At 41.9% G+C, this 18,395-nt stretch overlaps 1 protein-coding gene across 1 annotated transcript in view; it reads left to right on the top strand.

Annotated features, from left to right (window-relative positions):
• The first annotated feature begins 1,245 nt into the window (after positions 1-1,245).
• The window catches only part of LOC102474736 (zinc finger protein 235), an 87,748-nt gene continuing 70,598 nt past the window's right edge, over positions 1,246-18,395 (top strand). The window contains exons 1-3 of the mRNA XM_006142056.3: positions 1,246-1,300; positions 16,877-16,993; positions 17,903-17,950. Of these exons, the coding sequence (XP_006142118.2) occupies positions 17,936-17,950 (15 nt within the window). The 5' untranslated portion in view covers positions 1,246-1,300; positions 16,877-16,993; positions 17,903-17,935. The remainder of the gene's footprint in view (positions 1,301-16,876; positions 16,994-17,902; positions 17,951-18,395) is intronic.

The following is an 18,395-nucleotide window of genomic DNA, read 5'->3' as shown; positions in this document are numbered from 1 at the left end:
ATCCTGTGTCCCTTAAATTTGGTTCCCACGTCAACCCAATTTCCTTTCAATGCCTGCATGATTTATTATTACTATTTTTAGGATTTTTTTTTTTTTAGGTTTTTGCCATAGGGCACTCATGCTCACCTGAGACAGACAGAGGGAAAGTGAGAAATCTCCCCAGGAGCCATGGCTGCCCGACAATTCCCTTTCCTCCATTCTCCTCTCAGAATTTTGGGCACTCGAGCACCTATGCCTAGAATGATTTTTGAAGTGACCGGGTCTGGGACAGGAATAAAGGGCAGCCTAGTGAGAGTCCAGCACCCGCCAAGTGCTAGCCTCAGTGTCTGCATATTTTTAAACCCACAATACATTGCCTTCTCCTATAATAGTTTTTGTCTTCTTGTTTTTCAAGCTTCTCCATTCTCTCCTTTATGGGATATTTTCTTGGTCTAGGTAGGTGACACCTAGTAGAGTTGCTTTGGTTGAATTTACTTGAGAGTGTGTGTTTGGCATAACTGACATTTTTCTAGAAGGAGCGCGGTAGAGCAGGACTATCAGTATCCCAGACCACAACCTAAAACTCAAGGGGCAGGTGTGCCTCTGTACCCCAAATCTCCAGAAGAGACTGGAGAAGGGACTGTGGCATGGCCATCTCCCCTGGGGGACGACTTCTCGCTTTCTGTCTGCCTCTCCAGGAAGTGCACGCACCCTATACCAAAACTCTAAAATAATATATATTTTATTTTTAAGAAAGAACTAATTCTGAGTGACTATCCAAAAGAGAAAAGCGACTCCAAATCCAAATATCTCCTATCGGAAGGAGAAAGAGCCAAGTCGCATACCCAGCAGGGAACTCCGGGAATCGCAGCCCAGAATATCTACAATGTCCAATTCACTAAGGCTCCTCAGGAAAATCGCCTTTAATGCACGGCCTGCTGGAGAAAATAAATGAATATCGATATCTTGAAGGTGCTAAAGATACATTAATGAGGTATAGACATCTCAGAGCCCTCCGTTTTTGGAAGGTATCACGGCTCCAGGAAAGCAGAATTACAACAAACCCCGACTCCGGAACCTTAAGAAATACCACCCGGGAACTCAATTAAGCAGCCGGCACTTCCGCCCTGGGGAGGCTGCAGTGACCGGGAATTCTGGGAAATGTAGTCCGAGACGCCTTGTACAGTGAGATCACTTCCGCTGCAGGAGGCGGGCCCTTCCCCGTGGGGAATTCTGGGAAGCGTAGTCCGCTAGGTCTCTGTAGGCAGAGTCACTTCCGCCCCAGGTACGCGAGGCCGCGGCCTTCGTTCCTCTCAGAAAGGTGAGCCCTCCCCTCTGTGTGTCCCTTTACGCGCGTCCACACAGATCGGTCTTCGGATTGCTGTGAGCCGTGGAGAGCGGACCGTCAACGCGGGGAGGAGAATCCGCCTGCGGCAGAGGGCGGGGTTTGTGTCCTCCTGAATGAGCCTCTCCAGTGTGGGGTGCTCCGAGCATCCCTGGCTGAGGCTGGGACCAGGGCAGTGCGTCCGCGGGGAGCGAGGGTTCTCCGGGGCTGGACTGGCCCAGCCCTTTTCCTGCCGCTCCCCAGCAGAATAGTATTCGGGGAGTGCTTCACCTCTGCCTCCGTTTCCTCTTTAAAATGCTGTCACTACCTACCTGATAGAGTTATTTGGAGAGTTCAATGAAAAGATTTAGGACAGAGCCTTTTCTGAGGAGCACTCAGTTCCCCGAAAGCTTCTGTGAACCCAAGGAGGGTTCGGGGCTCCCTGAAGGAAGCAAGGCTGCACCCGGATTCCTAATTACTGTTATTATTAGGAGAGGGTCACTCCCGGCTCTCGCCTGGGATGTCCACTGTAATTTTTGCAGTTCTGATAAAGTTCTCATTTGTCCCAGCCTCTTTTCCTCCCCCAGGCTTGACTTCTGAAAAGGCAGCAGGAAGGAGGGAGTGACCCTTTGGCTCACCTGGGTAGGATTTAGCATCTCTCTCTCTCTCTCTTTTTTTTTTGTTTGGCTCACCTGGGTAGGAGTTAGCATCTGTCTCTCTTTTTTTTTTTTTTCCTCTTATGCCCTCTCTTTTCAGGGAAGACAATTTTTCCTTCACTCATTGGCAAATTCTGCTATGAAGCTGTCTTGATATTTGTTGAATAAATATAGGAAGAGGAAGGGGAGTACTTGGCATGAGTAATAAAAGATAAAATTTACACATTTGATGCTAAATATTAATCTAAGAGTTTAATTTGGGTTAACTCATTTGATTCCCACAAGAGCCCTAGTGGGGCAAGGGTACTATAATTCTCATTTTAAAGATGAAGAAACAGACACAGCCTGCGCTGTTTAGTGAGGGTTACTCAGCTAGTAAAAGACTGAGCTGGGATTTGAAATCTGGTAGTTTCAATACATTGCTTTCGTTCTTAATCTGTTTAGTGTCAGGTTGAGAAGATATGTCTGGATTTTCCTGGAGGGCCAGGAAAGCTATGTTAATAAGCTTTGACTTCTGGATAAGATTTTTAAAATTATCTTCAAACTAATTGTATTTTATTTGAAATGTCTATAGTTTAGATTGTGGTTATAGAAATCTAAGTTTGGGCCAGCAGGTGGCATGGTTGTTAAGGCACTGGATTTCTACATGACTGACAGCAGTTCAAGTCCTGGACTTAGTGGCCTGCTTTCTCACTTTCCTTCTCTCTTTCTGTCTCTCTCTGGTCAGATAAGTAATAATAATAATAATAAAATTAAATAAAAATAATTCTTTAAAACAAATAAGAAAAAGAAATCTAACCTCAGGTTATGAAGATTTTTTTCTTATACGTCCTTTTAGAAGCTTTTTTAGTTTTGCATTTGAATCTATGATCCATTTTAAGTAAACTCTTTTTTTCTATTTTTTAAGTTTCGCTTTGAATATGTGCACTTGCTAGAGGGAGATGGAGACTGATGGCTACACTGCAATCCTTTCTCCTCCGTTCTCTCAGGATTTTGAGTACGCATGTACATGTACCTGGCATCATTTTCCAGCCACTGCGTCCAGGACTTGAACTGCACAGTTGGCCATGTGGGATCCAGCTGCCATAACCTCCACACTAACTGCTGGTCCTGAGTAAACTTTTTAATTTATGTCAGGGTTAGGTTGAGATAAATTTATTTGTGTATGAATAACCAATTATCTCAGCAACGTTTGGGTTCATTTCTGTAATTTCTTTTGTTAAATTAACTTACGTGTGTAGTCATGCATTGCTTAACTATGGTGATTTTGTCATTGTGTGATATAATATACTTACACAAACCTAGATGGTATGTATACACCCAGGATGTGTGTTATAATCTATTGATCCTAGGCTCCAAATCTGTACAGCATGTTATTATACTGAATACCATGGGAAGCTGTATCACTATGATACATATTCATATTCTAAGCATAGAAAAGTTATAGTAAAAATATGGTTTAAAACTCACGCTGGGCTCATGTGCGTGCGTGCCCAAGATCCCAAGAGGGGAATGAAGGAGAAGGGATTGCGGCGTGGCCATCCCTTCTTGGGGGGTGATTTCTCACTTTCTGTCTCTCTGTCTCTGTCTTTCTGGTGAGTGCACACACCCTATAGCGAAAACCTCTCAAAAAAAAAAAAAAGGAAAAGAAAATATATGGTTTAAAAGATAAAAACGGTACACCTTGTAATCATGAATGAAACTTGCAGGACTGAACATTCACTGGTGAGTAAATGTTATGACCAAGGTCATTACTTTATATTCTTATAGAGTTTATAAGCACTGTACATTTAGGGTACACTAAATAATGTAAACAAGTTTTCTTTCTTCAATAAAAAAATTAATAGCTTACTGTTTACTTTTACTTAATGTTTACTTTTAAAACTTTTTAAAAAATTAACTTTTGGACTATAGTAACATTTAGCTTAGGGGGCCAACAGGTGGCCTGGTGGTTAAGGGGCTGGACTCCCACATGGCCAACCATGGCTGAGTCCCAGATCTGGCAGCTTGCTTTCTCACTTTCCTTCTTTCTTTCTCTCTGTCTCTCTGGTGAGCACACGTGCCCTGCAGCAAACTAAAAAATAATAATGATAAATAAAATTAATTCTTTTTAAAAATTTAGCTTAGGGGACCAGCAGTTAGTGTAAGGGCTATGTTGCTGGACTCCCATGTAGTCGACTGCAGTTCGAGTCCCAGACTTAAACTCAAGCCGGGCGTGTGTGCGTGTGTGCCTAAGATCCCAAGAGGAGAATGGAGGAGAAGGGATTGTGGCGTGGCCATCGCCCCTGGGGGGTGATTTCTCGCTTTCTGTCTCTCTGTCTCTGTCTGTCTGGTGTCTGCACACACCCTGTAGAAAAACTTCAAAAAAAAAAAAAAAGATTTTTGCTATAGGGTGCATGCACTTACCAGAGAGACAGAGAATCAGAGAAACAGAAAGTAAGAAATCACCTCCCTGGAGGATGGCCACACCACAATCCTTTCTCCTCCGTTCTCTCAAGATTTTGGGCACACATGCACATGCGCCCAGTGCGAGTTTTAAGCCATCAAGTCCAGGACTTGAACCATGGTCGACTATGTGGGAGTCCAGGGATGCAACCATTATAGAATCTGCTGGTCCACCTTTTAGCTTTTATTTGTTGCAAACTAAGACATACACACACACACATTAGCCTAGGCCTTTATAGGGTCAGAATCATCAGCATGACTGTCTTCCACCTCCATATCTTGTCCCACTGAAAGGGCCATAATGAACCACACAACTTGAGATTAGATCAATCCCATGGAAATGGTACAATCAAGAGGTGTGGTGAACACCAGCTATATGAGGCTGCTGCTGGTTTAACATGGCCTACTGCTTGTAAACTCTTTTTATAAGTAGAAAGGATGTACATTAAATAATGATTAAAAGTTAATAAATACATAAACCAGTAACATAGTCATTTATTATCATTATTGAGTATTATGTACTGTATGTAATTGTGTTACTTTTTTACACCTGGCAGCACAGAGGCCTGTTTACACCAGCATCACCACAAACATGGGAGTCATGCATTGTGCTAGGGCTGCAACTTCACTAGATAATGGGAAATTTTCAGCTCCATTATAATCATATGCGACCACCGTGGTGTATTCTACAGGTTGTTGACTGAACTGTTATGAGGAGCTTGACTATACATGTCTTCACTGGTACCAAGCTATCTTAATTACTGTACCTTAAAATTGGATATTTTGAGCCATCCGGGCTTACTCGGTTTTTTTTTGCAAAATTGTTTTAGCTATTCTGTTTTCTTTGCCTTTTCATATACATTTTAGAATATATATGTATTTAGTTTTGCTATAGGGTGTGTACTCCCTAGGAGAGACAGACAGAGAAAGTGAGAAATCATCACTTGGGCAAATGGCCATGCTGCAAGCCCTTCTCCATTCTCTTCTTGGGATTTTGGGCACATATGCACATGTGCCTGGTATATTTTCCACACCATTAAGTCCAGGATTCTATCTGTCCCACCAAGCATGTGAGAGTTAGCAACTTTAACCTCCATGCCACCTGCGGACCCAGCTTTTGTATATATACAGAAAATTCAACTGCGACTTTTTTTTTCTCCCCCCCCCTCCCCAGAGGTTTTTGTTATAGGGTGCGTGCGCTTGCCAGAAAGACAGAGAGACAGAAAGCGAGAAATCACCCCCCAGGGTGAATGGCCACGCCACAACCTCTTCTCCTCCATTCTCCTCTCGGGATCATGGGCACACATGCACACGCGCCCGGCATGAGTTTAAGCCACCGGGTCCAGGACTCAAACTGCGGTCGACTACATGGGAGTCCAGTGACATAGCCATTACGTTAACTGCTGGTTCCCAACTGTGCCTTTTTTATTTTAGAGGGATTTTTGCTATAGGGCATGTATGCTTGCCATAGAGACAAAGCGTGAGATCACCCCCGCCCCCCAGGAGGGATGGCCACACCACAATCCCTTCTCCATTTACCTCTTGGAGTTTTGGGCCCGTATGCGCCCGGTGTGAGTTTCAAGCCACTAGTTCCAGGACTTGAACCTCAGTTGACCATGTGGGAGTCTAGCGACATAACCATTACGCCATCTGCTGATCCTCACCTGCAATTTTGATTGGCATTGCATCAAATCTGTACATTTGTCTTTAATGCATTGAATTTTCCAACTCATGAATATAGTATGTCTCTCCATTATGTAAGTATTCTTTCATTTATTGTATCAGCATCTCCTGATTTTCTGCATACAGATCCTATATAGACTCCTGTACAGACTCATTCCTAAATATGTCATTATTCTTTTGGATCTATTGTAAATTGTATTGCTTGTCAATTTTGGTTTCCAATAGTAACTTGTTAGTATATAGAAATACACATGATTTCTCTGTGTTGACCTTGTATTCTGCAACCATGCTAAATTCATTTTCTGTTTTTGTACTGTCTTCACAAAGAGAGTAATTCTGGCTTCAAAAAATGAGTTTGAAAGTGTTTCTTTCTCTAAAGAAGAGATGATGTAGAGTTAGTGCTACTTCTTCTTTAAATGGTTGGTAGAATTTGCCAGTGAAACTATTTAGCTCAGAGATGATGTATTTGGATGGTTGCTTTTTGGTTTGGGGTATAGTCTTTGGAATTTTCCACTTTGCCAGTCAGTTTGTATGTGAATAGAGTCAGTTTTATTTCTTCCTTTCTAATCTGTTTTTCTTGTCTCACTGCACTGGCTGATTTTCATACAATGCTGAATAAGACAGAGTAGACTTCTCTGTCTTGTTCCTGAGTGTAAGGAAAAAACATATGTGTAAGTTCCTTTACATTTTAAGTTTTGAAAGTTTTGTCATGAATGCATATTATATTTTCTCAAATGTTTTTTTTCTGTACCAATCAGTAAATTTTTTTCTTCTTTAGACTGTTAACATGATGAATTATGTTGATTAATTTCCAATATTTAAGCAGATTTTCATTCTTGGGACAAATCTCACTTGTAAGTGGTGTACCATTCTTTTCATATATTGCTTGATTTGATGGCTAATATTTTATTCAGGACTTTTACAATTATGTTCATAAGGGTTATTAGTCTGTAGTTTTTATATTTTCTTCATCTGATATCAGAAAATGAACCTCTGATTTCATTTTGTAAAATTTAATTTTATTATTTTTCTTTGTTTTTTAGAGAGTTTTTTGTTATGCCAAAGAGACAGAGAGACAGAAAGCAGGAAATCCCTCCCTCCTCCCTCGGGGGGCATTTGTCCACACCACAATCCCTTTTCCTCCATTCTCCTCTTGGGATTTTGGGCATGTACGCACATGTGCCCAACATGAATTTCAAGCCTCCAGGTTCAGGACTCAAGCCAAGGTCAGCCGTGTGGGAATCTAGTGATGTAACCATTATGCCATCTGCTGGTCCCAACATCTGGCTTCATAAATATATTCTCAGGAAGTGTTTTCTTTCCTATTTTCAGAAAGAGGTTATGTAGAATTAGTGTTATTTTTTCTTTAAGTGTTTGGAAGACTTTACCAGTGAAACTGTTTGGTTTAGAGATTATATATTTGGAAAGTTTTAGACAGTGAATTTAATTTCATAACTACTTACATGATTTTTTCTTGGGTATATTTTTGGTAATTTGTAATTTCCTCTAGGTCTACAGAATGGTTCAGAGGGTTTGTAGTGATTATAGCTACTCTCTCAAACTCCTTCTAATATCTTAAGATTCCTGATATTGGTAATTTTTGTCTTTTTTTCTTTTTTGTCTTTGACAATCTTGGTAGCAATTTATGTTATTGATCTTCAAACAAATAAAATAAAAACATTTTGAAAACCTAGATTTCATTTCTTTTCTCTGTTATAGATCTATTTTCAATTTTTATTGATTTTTACTCTTTATCATGCTCTTCCTTTTGCTTGATTTGGGTTTACTTTGCTTTTCTTTTTTAGTATCTTAAGATGTACCTTAGTGGTTTCTTTTAAGAAATTGGGCAGGAGCCAGTAGGTGGTGTCATAGTTAAGGTGTTGGATTTCACATGACTCACCATGATTTGTGTCCTTGTGGCTTGAAAATCACTCTGGGTGCACAGGCATGTGTGCCCAAAATCCCATGTGGAAAATGGAGGACATGGAATTGCAGCATGGCCATCCTCTCAAGGGAGTTATTTTTCACTTTTCCCTCTCTCTCTGGCAAGGGCACCCACCCTATAGCAAAAAACAAAAACAAAACAGAACAAAATAGTTGGGCAAATTCCAAACAGGATAAACTATAAGTAGTCTAAGCTCAGATGTATTATAATCAAACTACAGAGAATTAAAGCCAAAGAAAGATAATAGAAAGCATTCCAGAAAGAAATAATACATTTCATTTATGCTGTAGTTGTCATATCATGTGTATATACTCTCCTTTTTTTCTTTTCTTTCTATTTATTTAATTTTTTTATTCATGATAGAGTGCATATGCATGAGAGAGAAGTAGACGCAAATAGATCCTTTCACAGGATCTGGTTACACTGCAATCCACTTTTCACTCCTCCATTCTGGCAGTTCTTAGGCACCTGTGTGTGTGCCTGGTGTCTTTCAGGCTGACCATGCTAGGGATGAATTAAAATGAATGAAATGGAGAAAAACATAATCAAATAACCCACAAAAGTCAGGAAATAGAAGAAGAGATCAGAAAGAACAAACAGGAAAAGAAAATGATAAGGTGGTAGACTAAAATCTAACTATCAGTAATTATATGCAATACCAATAGCATGGATACATCAATGAAAAGAGATCATTGGGGCCAGCAGGCAGTGAGGTAGTTAAGGCACAAGACTCTCACATGACTGACCATGGTTTGAGCCCAGACCTAGTGGCTTTCTTTTTCACTTTCCCTCTCTCTCTGGGAAATTATAATAATAATAATAAATAAAATTGAATAAATTCTTCTTTTAAAAAGAGATTGTAAGATTGAATAAAAAGCAAGAACCAAGTAAACTTGGTTCATGGGATATGTATATCATTAAAAAATTATGCATGAATTGCAAATTTGTTTGCACTGAAATAAACTTGTACTTTAATCCAAATTTTCCATGACCTTTGTGAAATCCCCTTATGTATGCTGTCTGAAAGAACCCTATGTTAGATATAATGATGCAGATAGGTTAAAAGTTAAAAAAGGTAAAAGAAAAAAATAGCAAACCCTAGAGTGGCTACATTAATATCAGACAAAACAGACTAAAAAGGTAAAAGAAAAAAATAGCATACCATGGAGTGGCTACATTAATATCAGACAAAACAGACCTCAGACCAAGGACTGTTGCCAGGGATGACACTATACCAAGGGTCAGTTCTTCACGTAGATGTTAGGTTTGATTTGGGATCGGCAGTGGAGTCAGAGGCAGCAGAGACGAAAACACCAGAGTCATGCCTTGGGGTTTAATAAAACCAGCAAAATTTATTCTGCAAAAAGCTCTCGGATGAGGTCATATGGTCTCAACAGAGGCCAGGGGAGTCACACCCAGGGTGCGTGCTGCTCGTTCTTAAAGGACCACTGTCCAATAGGTAGTCAACTCCTGTCTTTGTCTGGCCAATGAAGTTCGCTGTTTCCCTTCAACTTTGGTGGGTGCACCAAATGCAGAGGGCGGGAAAGTCCGTTGGTGATGGCGGGCCAGATTTAGAAAATGGGAAAGTTCCTACCAGCCGGAAAATTTCCCCATGTTTCTTTTCCCTTCCCCCAGACCTTACAGTAGACATACCAATCCTAAATGTATATTTACAAAACAGCTACAGGAAGAAAAACTGACAATTGAAAGAAGACATAGAGAAATCCAGTCACATATAGAGATCTCAGCACTCTTTTTTCAATAATCAATAGATCGAGTAGACTAAAGGCCGGTAAGACAAAAGACCTGAATAATACTATTAACTAACCTGATTTCATTGACATTTCTAGAATACTCCATCAAATACAACAGAGTCCTCATTGTTTTCATGTGCTTCAGTGTGAATAATTTCTGTTGACCCATCTTTGAACTTACTGAGGCATCTGCTGCTGGTTTGCAATCTCTCCCACTCTGCTGCAGATTTCTATGTGGTAGGCGCTGTCACGGTCTTGGTGTGCTTATTGCCAAGCACTGGGATTGGCAAAAATCATCAGTACCTATTTGTTGCTGGTGCAGCTTTTAGCAAGCAGCAGGAAACTGGGACCTTAACCCAATGAAATTATATTCACATTTTCTAAAAAAGGGTATGGGAGAAGTAAACAGTTTCAATATCCCTTATCAATAATCAATTTTGGTGGAATCCTGAAGCCACTAGCATTTTCAGAAGAGTCAAAGGGCAATATATACCTATTAGTTATGGATGATCTAAAATAAATATACTTAGAAACAAACCAGGGGTAATGTGTGATTTCTGTGTTTATTTCGCAGTGTCAATAATGAGGATGATACTAACAAGAGCTAACGTTTATTGGGTGTCTATTATGAGCCATACTTTCTAGTGCTTTGATGCATTAAATCGTTTATTTTTCTTAACAACCCATTTTACAGATGAGAGGTTAATTAAGCGGCAAAGGTTATCTCCATTTTACAGATGAGAGGTTAATTAACCGGCAAAGGTTTTCTCTCGCAGTAAGTCAGAGTCAGGATTGAAGTTTGGCAGCCTGATTCTGTAGCCTGGGCTGTGGGCCAGAAGACTGCTTTCATTAGGCTGCCAAGTGGGTTTTAAGAGTTAATGAGGCTGCAAAAACCTGTTTAAAGGTGCACTGGAACAGGGGACATATAAACTGCCAGGACCTGCTCAGCAGAACACATTTTTCTGAGTTGGGAAGGCTGTGGATTGGAAACATGCAATAGCAAACACACAAAGACACACAAGTATAGAAAAGCGAGCATCAGGTGGGCCCAACTTCTGTGGTGGAGAAGATATGACCTGGAACTGGCAGAAAATGGGGAAAGAGGAAATGGTATGCAAAGCCAATTGTTTTGGGATGTTAATCCTCCTCCAAAGATGTGAAAATAGCTGGGGCCATGTAATTTCTCTGATCTTTTTGGGGAGAATCTGATAAGGCATGTGACTTCCTTTAGCCTGATACTGCCCTGCAGTATTGGGGTTTGGGTATCAACAACAGGAAGATAACCATTGACAACAGGCAGATAGCGCTTTCATATGTAAATGCTTCTCAACAGCCCTGCTAGAGTAGCACGTGGAAGCGAAAAGCATTGTCTAAAGGTCACACCATGTTTTCTCAGATTGCTGCTCTCCACAATAAGCTGAGTGTTAGAAGCTAAAAGGATGAGGCAGCAGGTGGCATCATGATTAAGGTCCCGTGCTGGACTCCCACATGGCCAACCGCAGTTCAAGTCCCAGACCTGGCGATCTCAGACTTGGTGGCTTGCTTTCTTTCTCACTTTCCTTCTCTTGCGCTGTTGCTCTCTCCCTTTCTGGTCAAATTTAAAGAAAGAAAGAAGGAAGGAAGGAAGGAAGGAAGGAAGGAAGGAAGGAAGGAAAGAAAGAAAGAAAGAAAGAAAGAAAGAAAGAAAGAAAGAAAGAAAGAAAGAAAGAAAGAAAGAAAGAAAGAAAAAGAAAGATGAGGTGGCAGGTGGCATTGTGATTAAGGGCCTGCAATTAAGGGCCTGCGTTGGACTCTCACATGGCCAACCATGGTTCAGGTCCCAGACCTTTCAGTCTCAGACCTAGCGGCTTTCTTTCTTTCTCATTTTCTCTCTCTTGTTCTCTTGCTTTCTCCCTTTCTGGTCAAATTTAAGTAAATAAATAAAGTTAAATAAAATAGTTATTTTTTTAAAAAAAGAAGAGACCAGCAGGTGGCGTGGTAGTTAAGGTGCTGGACACTCCCACTGACCATGGTTTGCATCCCCAACCTGGTGGCTTGCTTTCTCATTTTTTTTTTCTCTTTCTCTGGTCAAATTAAAATAAATGGATGAATAAATAAAATGAAATAATTCTTAAAAAAGAAAAAGCAGCAGCAGCAGCTAAGAGGATCTAGGATGCAGGCGAGAAGACTATGGGCCATGCCTTGCTTTTGTATGTCTCTTCCCTAGGAATGGTTTTTATATTTAAAGGGTTGTAAAAAGAAACAACAGTACTTTACAGATATAACACATGGTCCACAAAGCCTATAATATTCACTTTACAAAAACAAAACACACTGCTGATCCCTGGTTAGGTGAAAGAAAAGGAAGACCAAAGAACAGCCCATCCCAGGGCTGGCAGTGTTTCTGTGAGATCAAGTGGTCCACTGGCTGGAGATTAAGAGGAGTGAGAGTTTGGGGAGATGAGCAGACAGGCATGCAAAGTTCCTCGGTGTATGGCTTGCTAAGAATCTAGATCTTGGAGGACCAGCAGGTGGCATAATGGTTACATCGCTGAACTCCCACATAGCCAACCGCAGTTTAAGTCTGGACCCGGTGGCTTAAAATTCATGCGAGGTGCGTGTGCGCCTAAAATCCTGAGAAGAGAATGGAGGAGGAGGGATTGTGGCATGGCCATCCCTGCTGGGGAGTGATTTCTCACTTTCTGTCTGTCTCTCTAGAGAGCACATGTTCCCTATAGCAAAAGTCTCTTAAAAAAAAAAAAAAAGAATATAGACCTTGGGGCCAGCGGTGGTTTGGTGGATGGTGTTGGACTCCCACATGGTTGACTGCGATTTGAGCCCCAGATCTGATGGCTTGCTTGTCTCTCTCTTTCTGGTGAGCATATGTGCTCTATGGCAAATTTCAAAAATAATAATAATTTATCGGGAGGCGGCAGCGCAGAGGTCAGTGGGCCGGGGTCGCCAGTTGCTCTGCTTCGCTGAGCTCGCTGTCTGCTCCTGATCCCCTAGCTCTCCACCTCCGGGTGGTACAGGCTCTGTGGGACATGGCGACATCGGGCTGCAAGGATGGCCCGGGCCAAGAGGAGAGGTTTCTGTACTTCGTTTACGGCAGCAACCTGCTGACGGAGAGGATCCACCTCCGAAACCCTTCGGCCGCGTTCTGCTGCGTAGCCTGCCTGCAGGATTATAAGCTTGACTTTGGCAATTTCCAAGGCAAAACAAGTCAAACTTGGCATGAAGTTATAGCCACCATTTTTCAAAGTCCTGGCGATGAAGTGTGGGGAATAGTATGGAAAATGAACAAAAGCAATTTAAGTTCTCTGGATGAGTAGGTGGCTTCTAATTATAAATTAAAACATAATTCAGAAAGTAGATTATATGCAAAGATGTATGTTTGTGTTACTTCTTCAAAACCACGTACTACAGACATATTCTTTATACTTTATAGAGTCAGCATAAAAGGTATAATAACACGAGTTTGCTGAAGTCTACAAAGGTCACACTTTCTAACTGAGATTTGGTGGGGGATATTTAAAATCTCTTATGTAAAGATGGAAACCCTTACTTTTCACTCTACTTGTTTGTCTTTTCTGAACATTTCTCCTAGTTTTTCATATTGTGAAGAGGCATAAAGATTTTTGTAATGGTTACATATTTTTATCGATTTCGAAAGCAATCTGATTCACTTTTTAAAAAACAGTTCCTTGGGACCAGCAGATAGCATAATGGTTACATTGCTGGACTCCCACATAATCAACCGTGGTTCGAGTTCTGGACCTGGCAGCTTTAAACTCACACTGGGCGCGTGTGTGTGCGTGCCCAAAATCCCAAGAGGAGAATGGAGGAGAAAGAATTGCGGCATGGCCATCCCCCCAGGGGGTGATTTCTTGCTTTCTCTCTGTCTGTCTCTCTTTCCATTGGGGTTATTTCTTATTTTCAGATTGTAAAAAGAAACTGGGTTAGGAGTGAGGCAATTAGGAAGGGGGCTGTGAGGCCCTGGAATGCATGACACATGGATGTGGACACTTAAAGTAGTTTTCTTGATTTGATCTTAAGTATCTTGCTCTGTGACAAATGATAGATTGGAAGTCGACTTGATGGTCCTGGTGAATTGCTCTGTCTGGGATTTTTTTTTTTTAAATCAGCTTAATAAGAGTAAGCGAACTGCAGAGGGAGTTGGTAATAAAGTTTTGAAAATTGGAAAAAAAAATAATTTTTAAAAAGAATCTACATTTTTTTTTCTTTTTCTGGAGAGTGTTTTGCTATAGGGTGCATGCACTCGCCAGAAAGACAGAGACAGGGAGACAGGAAGCAAGAAATCACCCCCCAGGGGGGATGGCCACGCTGCAATCCCTTTTCCTTCATTCTCCTCTCGGGATCTTGAACATGCATGCGCCCGGCGTGACTTTAAGCCACCAGGTCCAGGACTCAAACTGCAGTCCTACTACATGGGAGTCCAGCAACATAGCTATTATGCTAACTGCTGGTCCCAAGAATTTACATCTTATCCTAATGACTTTGGGCAGCCATGCACATGTTCAACCAAAAATGGAATATAATCAGATTTCAATTCTATCCAGTATATGAAGAAACCATTCTATAGGCTCAAAATTCCCTGGATGATTGCTGATCCCTCACCTGATAAAGCTAATCATTAGGTCTGAACCAGAAACCTGTCTTCACATTGACTATGTGCCTGCAGGGCATTTGAAACTCACACCTTGACTGTTAGTAACAACTGTAGGAGCATCTTATGATAGAGTGAAATGGGAGCCAGGGATCAGGAATCCTGGGCCTAGGCCCTGTGCACACACTACTCCGGCCCTGTTCTCCTAGCTTGTGTGTTTTCTTTTCTTTTTTTGGGGAGAGGGTTTTGCTATAGGGCGCGTGCGCTCGCCAGACAGAGACAGAGAGACAGAAGGCGGGAAATCCCCCCCCAGGGGGGATGGCCACGCTGCAATCCCTTCTCCTCCATTCTCCTCTTGGGATCTTGGGCACACATGCACACACGCCCAGCGCGAATTTAAGCCACCGGGTCTGGGACGCGAACCGCGGTCGATTACGTGGGAGTCCAGTGATATAGCCATTACACTAACTGCTGGTCCCTGTGTTTTCTGACAATTCCTTTCACCCCTTGAGAGCTGAATGGTGTAGTGTTTGTTAGTTGCATGGCATCAGCTTGCAGGCTGCCTCTATTCATCTCAGAGTCTGTGGTTTGCAACTCTCTCAACAAACTGAAGTCACTGGGTTGGGGGTGGAGGTAGGAATCTCATAGAAACTTTTCCTCCATGCATCCTAGTTAAAGATCCTGGACTAGGGCCTGTCAGTGGTATCATTATTAATTAATTTATTTTTACATTTTTTTGCTGTAGGGCATGTACGCTCTCCAGAGAGAGACAGAAAATGAGGAATTGGCCCCTTAGTTCCTGGGGGGAATGGCCATGCTACAATCCCTTCTCCATTCTCAAGATTGTGGGCACATACACATATGCACGTGCCCAGCGTGTTCTCTAAGCTTCTGGGACTTGAACTGCACTGTTGGCCATGTAGGATCCAGTGCCTTAACCACCATGTCACCTGCTGGTTCAGCATTGATATTATTCTTAAAATGCCCCAGTGATACCCATGAGTTGGCAGATCGAGAACCACTGCTCTAGTAACTTAGAACACAGACTCTGGGCCAATAATCGTGGGTGTTCTGTTGGTTAAATGAATAACTATGGACAAGTAACTTAAAATCTTTTTTTTTTTTTTTGGAGAGATTTTTGCTATAGGGCACATGCACTCGCCAGACAGAGAGAGACATAGAGACAGAAAGCGAGAAATCACCCCCCAGGGGGGATGGTCACGCCGCAATCCCTTCTCCTCCATTCTCCTCTCAGGATCTTGGGCACACACGCACATGCGCTCGGCGTGAGTTTTAAGCCACTGGGTCCGGGAAGCGAACCGCGGTCGACTATGTGGGAGTCCAGCGACACAGCCATTACGCTAACTGCTGGTTCCCAAGTAACTTAAAATCTTGATGTCTCAATATTCTCAACTAAATTGTCTCAACCTTTTGGGTCGTTGTAAGGATTAAATGAGGCAATTTCTCTGAGACACATGACAGCCCTTGACCTCACCACATTTTTGTGCTTCCTCTTTTGCCCCAGGTACCTCTGACTCTCATTCTGTTTCAGCACTCTAGTGACTGCCCTCACTTTGAGTGGCTAATACAGGATTTCCTGGGGAAATGGAATGAAAGTATGAGTTGATTTGGGTGCAAAAGATTTTTAAATCCATTCATAGTTGTTTTTTTATTTCACATTTTCCATGAACTGTTTGAAGGCCCTAGTCCAGCCAGTCATCCTCCAGGGCTAGGATCAGGCCTTACTTTATTGAGTCCATCCATCCCTCTCCCTAATCCCACCTGGGCTTGGGGGCCCCTTCCATGTTCTCCCAAAAGACCCCGTGCACACACTACTCTGGCACCCATCAGTGCATAGTGTGTTTTTAGATTTCCGAATTGGTCTCTTACACTAGGCCATGAACTAGAGGTCTGAGAACTCTCTCTCTTTTAGAAGGTGATCCATAAGTACTGGGTAAGTGGAAGAAAACTGAGGTCTTTCACTTCTGATTATGCAGCCCCATTAATATCCACTCTCGACAATCGTGCATACCCACAGTGCCTTCCACAGCAGCGGCCCGATGGGCAGGAACTTGAGGGGGCCAGGAGCCCTACTGGAGTAGCAGACCCCTCTCTAAGATGGTGCTAAAAGGCTTGGCTTTATCCACAGCTCACTATTAGTTTTTGTTGTTTTTTTTTTTTTTTTGGAGAGGTTTTTGCTATAGGGCATGTGCGCTCGCCAGACAGAGAGAGAGAGACAGAGAGATAGAAAGCGAGAAATCACCCCCTAGGGCGGATGGCCACACCGCAATCCCTTCTCCTCCATTCTCCTCCCGGGATCTTGGGCACGCACACACACACACACCCGGTGTGAGTCTAAGCCACTGGGTCCGGGACTTGAACTGCGGTTGACTACATGGGAGTCCAACGACATAGCTATTACGCTAACTGCTGGTCCCACGATTAGCTTTTTAAAAATTGTTTTTTCTTTCTTCTCTTCCACAGATGACCTAAGTTTCCTAAGAACACTAAATAAGACAATAAACCTATAGAAAGAACATACTAAATTAAACTCCTGGTCTCCCACTCCTCCTGAGAGTCAAGCTGAGCTGCTTTACGCAGGTGAGCATATCCAACCCCACAAATAACCTCGTAAGGTAGGGGTTCTAATCACCACTATGGTTTTAAGTTGAGACAAAACTTGGATTTTGTTGCACATGAGAGAGATGACAGCATCACAGGTTTCTTTATTTTTTTGGTGTATCCGTGTGGGAAGAAAGTTGTACCACTGAGCCTCCTTCAGCTTCTGGGAAGAACATATTTACTAGCCTCTATACTTTGTGTAGGGGTCTCGATACCTAAACAGATATTACTGGGGCAACGAATAAAGTAAGAAGCCAGAACTATAGACGTTTACGAAGTTCAGAGTGACTTCCCCTGGACAAAACAATAATCTTCTGTCCAGGTATCTTCCAAAACACATTTGCAAAGACACTTCCGTGACGCAGTTTACAATCTGCTTCTTTGCAGCTGCGAGGAAATCGAGAACCTGGTGTAATTATAACAACTGCCTGCTATTCACATTTCATTTTAACAGTCCTCTGATGTCGGCACTGTTACAACCTGAATTCTGCATACGACAGAATTGAAGCCTAGAAAGGTTAATGAATTTAACCATGATCACTCAGCAAGTATGGCTGCATTGGGCTTTGAACACAGGCATTTTGTCTCTAAGGTCACTTTTTACCAGTACATTCCACTGCCTCTTTTCCCACATTTGTGAGCGTCGGAATGAGCACCTGGGAGCTGCGGGGTGGGCGAGGGTTGCTGGTGTGGCTGTGCAGGCTGTTTAGTGCACCAGGGCATCCTGCTAGGAAGGTGGAGGGTAGCTAGAGTCCAGCTCACGCGGCCCACTCCTTAGCATGTGTGGCTGCATCTGCTAGGGGAAAGGATGCCTTTTAAAAATTTGCATGAAAATACATTTCCCTTCTCTAAGGACTTCTTTTCTTTTACCTTGTTCTGCTTTCTCAGGTGCCTGCCTTTTCCTAGAAAAAGGAGAAGAAAATGACCAAATTCCAGGTGAGTTGATTTTCATTTCTGATATTTACCTCATTTTTCAGTGAGAAGACATACTCCCTCCCCCCCTTTTTTTGTGCCAAAAATAAAGAATGACAACAGGCATATAATGCCCCTTACGTGTCAGGCTCATGCTTTTGTGTTTGTCTTTTCTTTTTTTTTTTTCCCTAGTTTTAAACTTGCTTTATTATAATTTTATTTCACAAATAAAAGCATAAAATAGAAATAAAAACGATCTCATATTTTATTAACTCACTTCCCTGGTGTTTTGATTATTGTTTTTCATGCACATTCATCATTGTACTTGCAATAATAGATTAAATTTTAATTTTTTCCCCCACTTAATAGCACCTTTTTATCACTTAATATTATTTCACTGAACTCTTGCCAACTTTCTTTAAATTAGCTTCTAAAGTTCCGGAGGATTCATACAGTTTTGGAATATCAC

The sequence above is a fragment of the Tupaia chinensis genome, unplaced genomic scaffold (assembly GCF_000334495.1).
Source record: "Tupaia chinensis unplaced genomic scaffold, TupChi_1.0 Scaffold000067_1, whole genome shotgun sequence".
NCBI classification, from domain to species: domain Eukaryota; kingdom Metazoa; phylum Chordata; class Mammalia; order Scandentia; family Tupaiidae; genus Tupaia; species Tupaia belangeri.
This window is presented reverse-complemented; position numbering and strand designations above follow the sequence as displayed.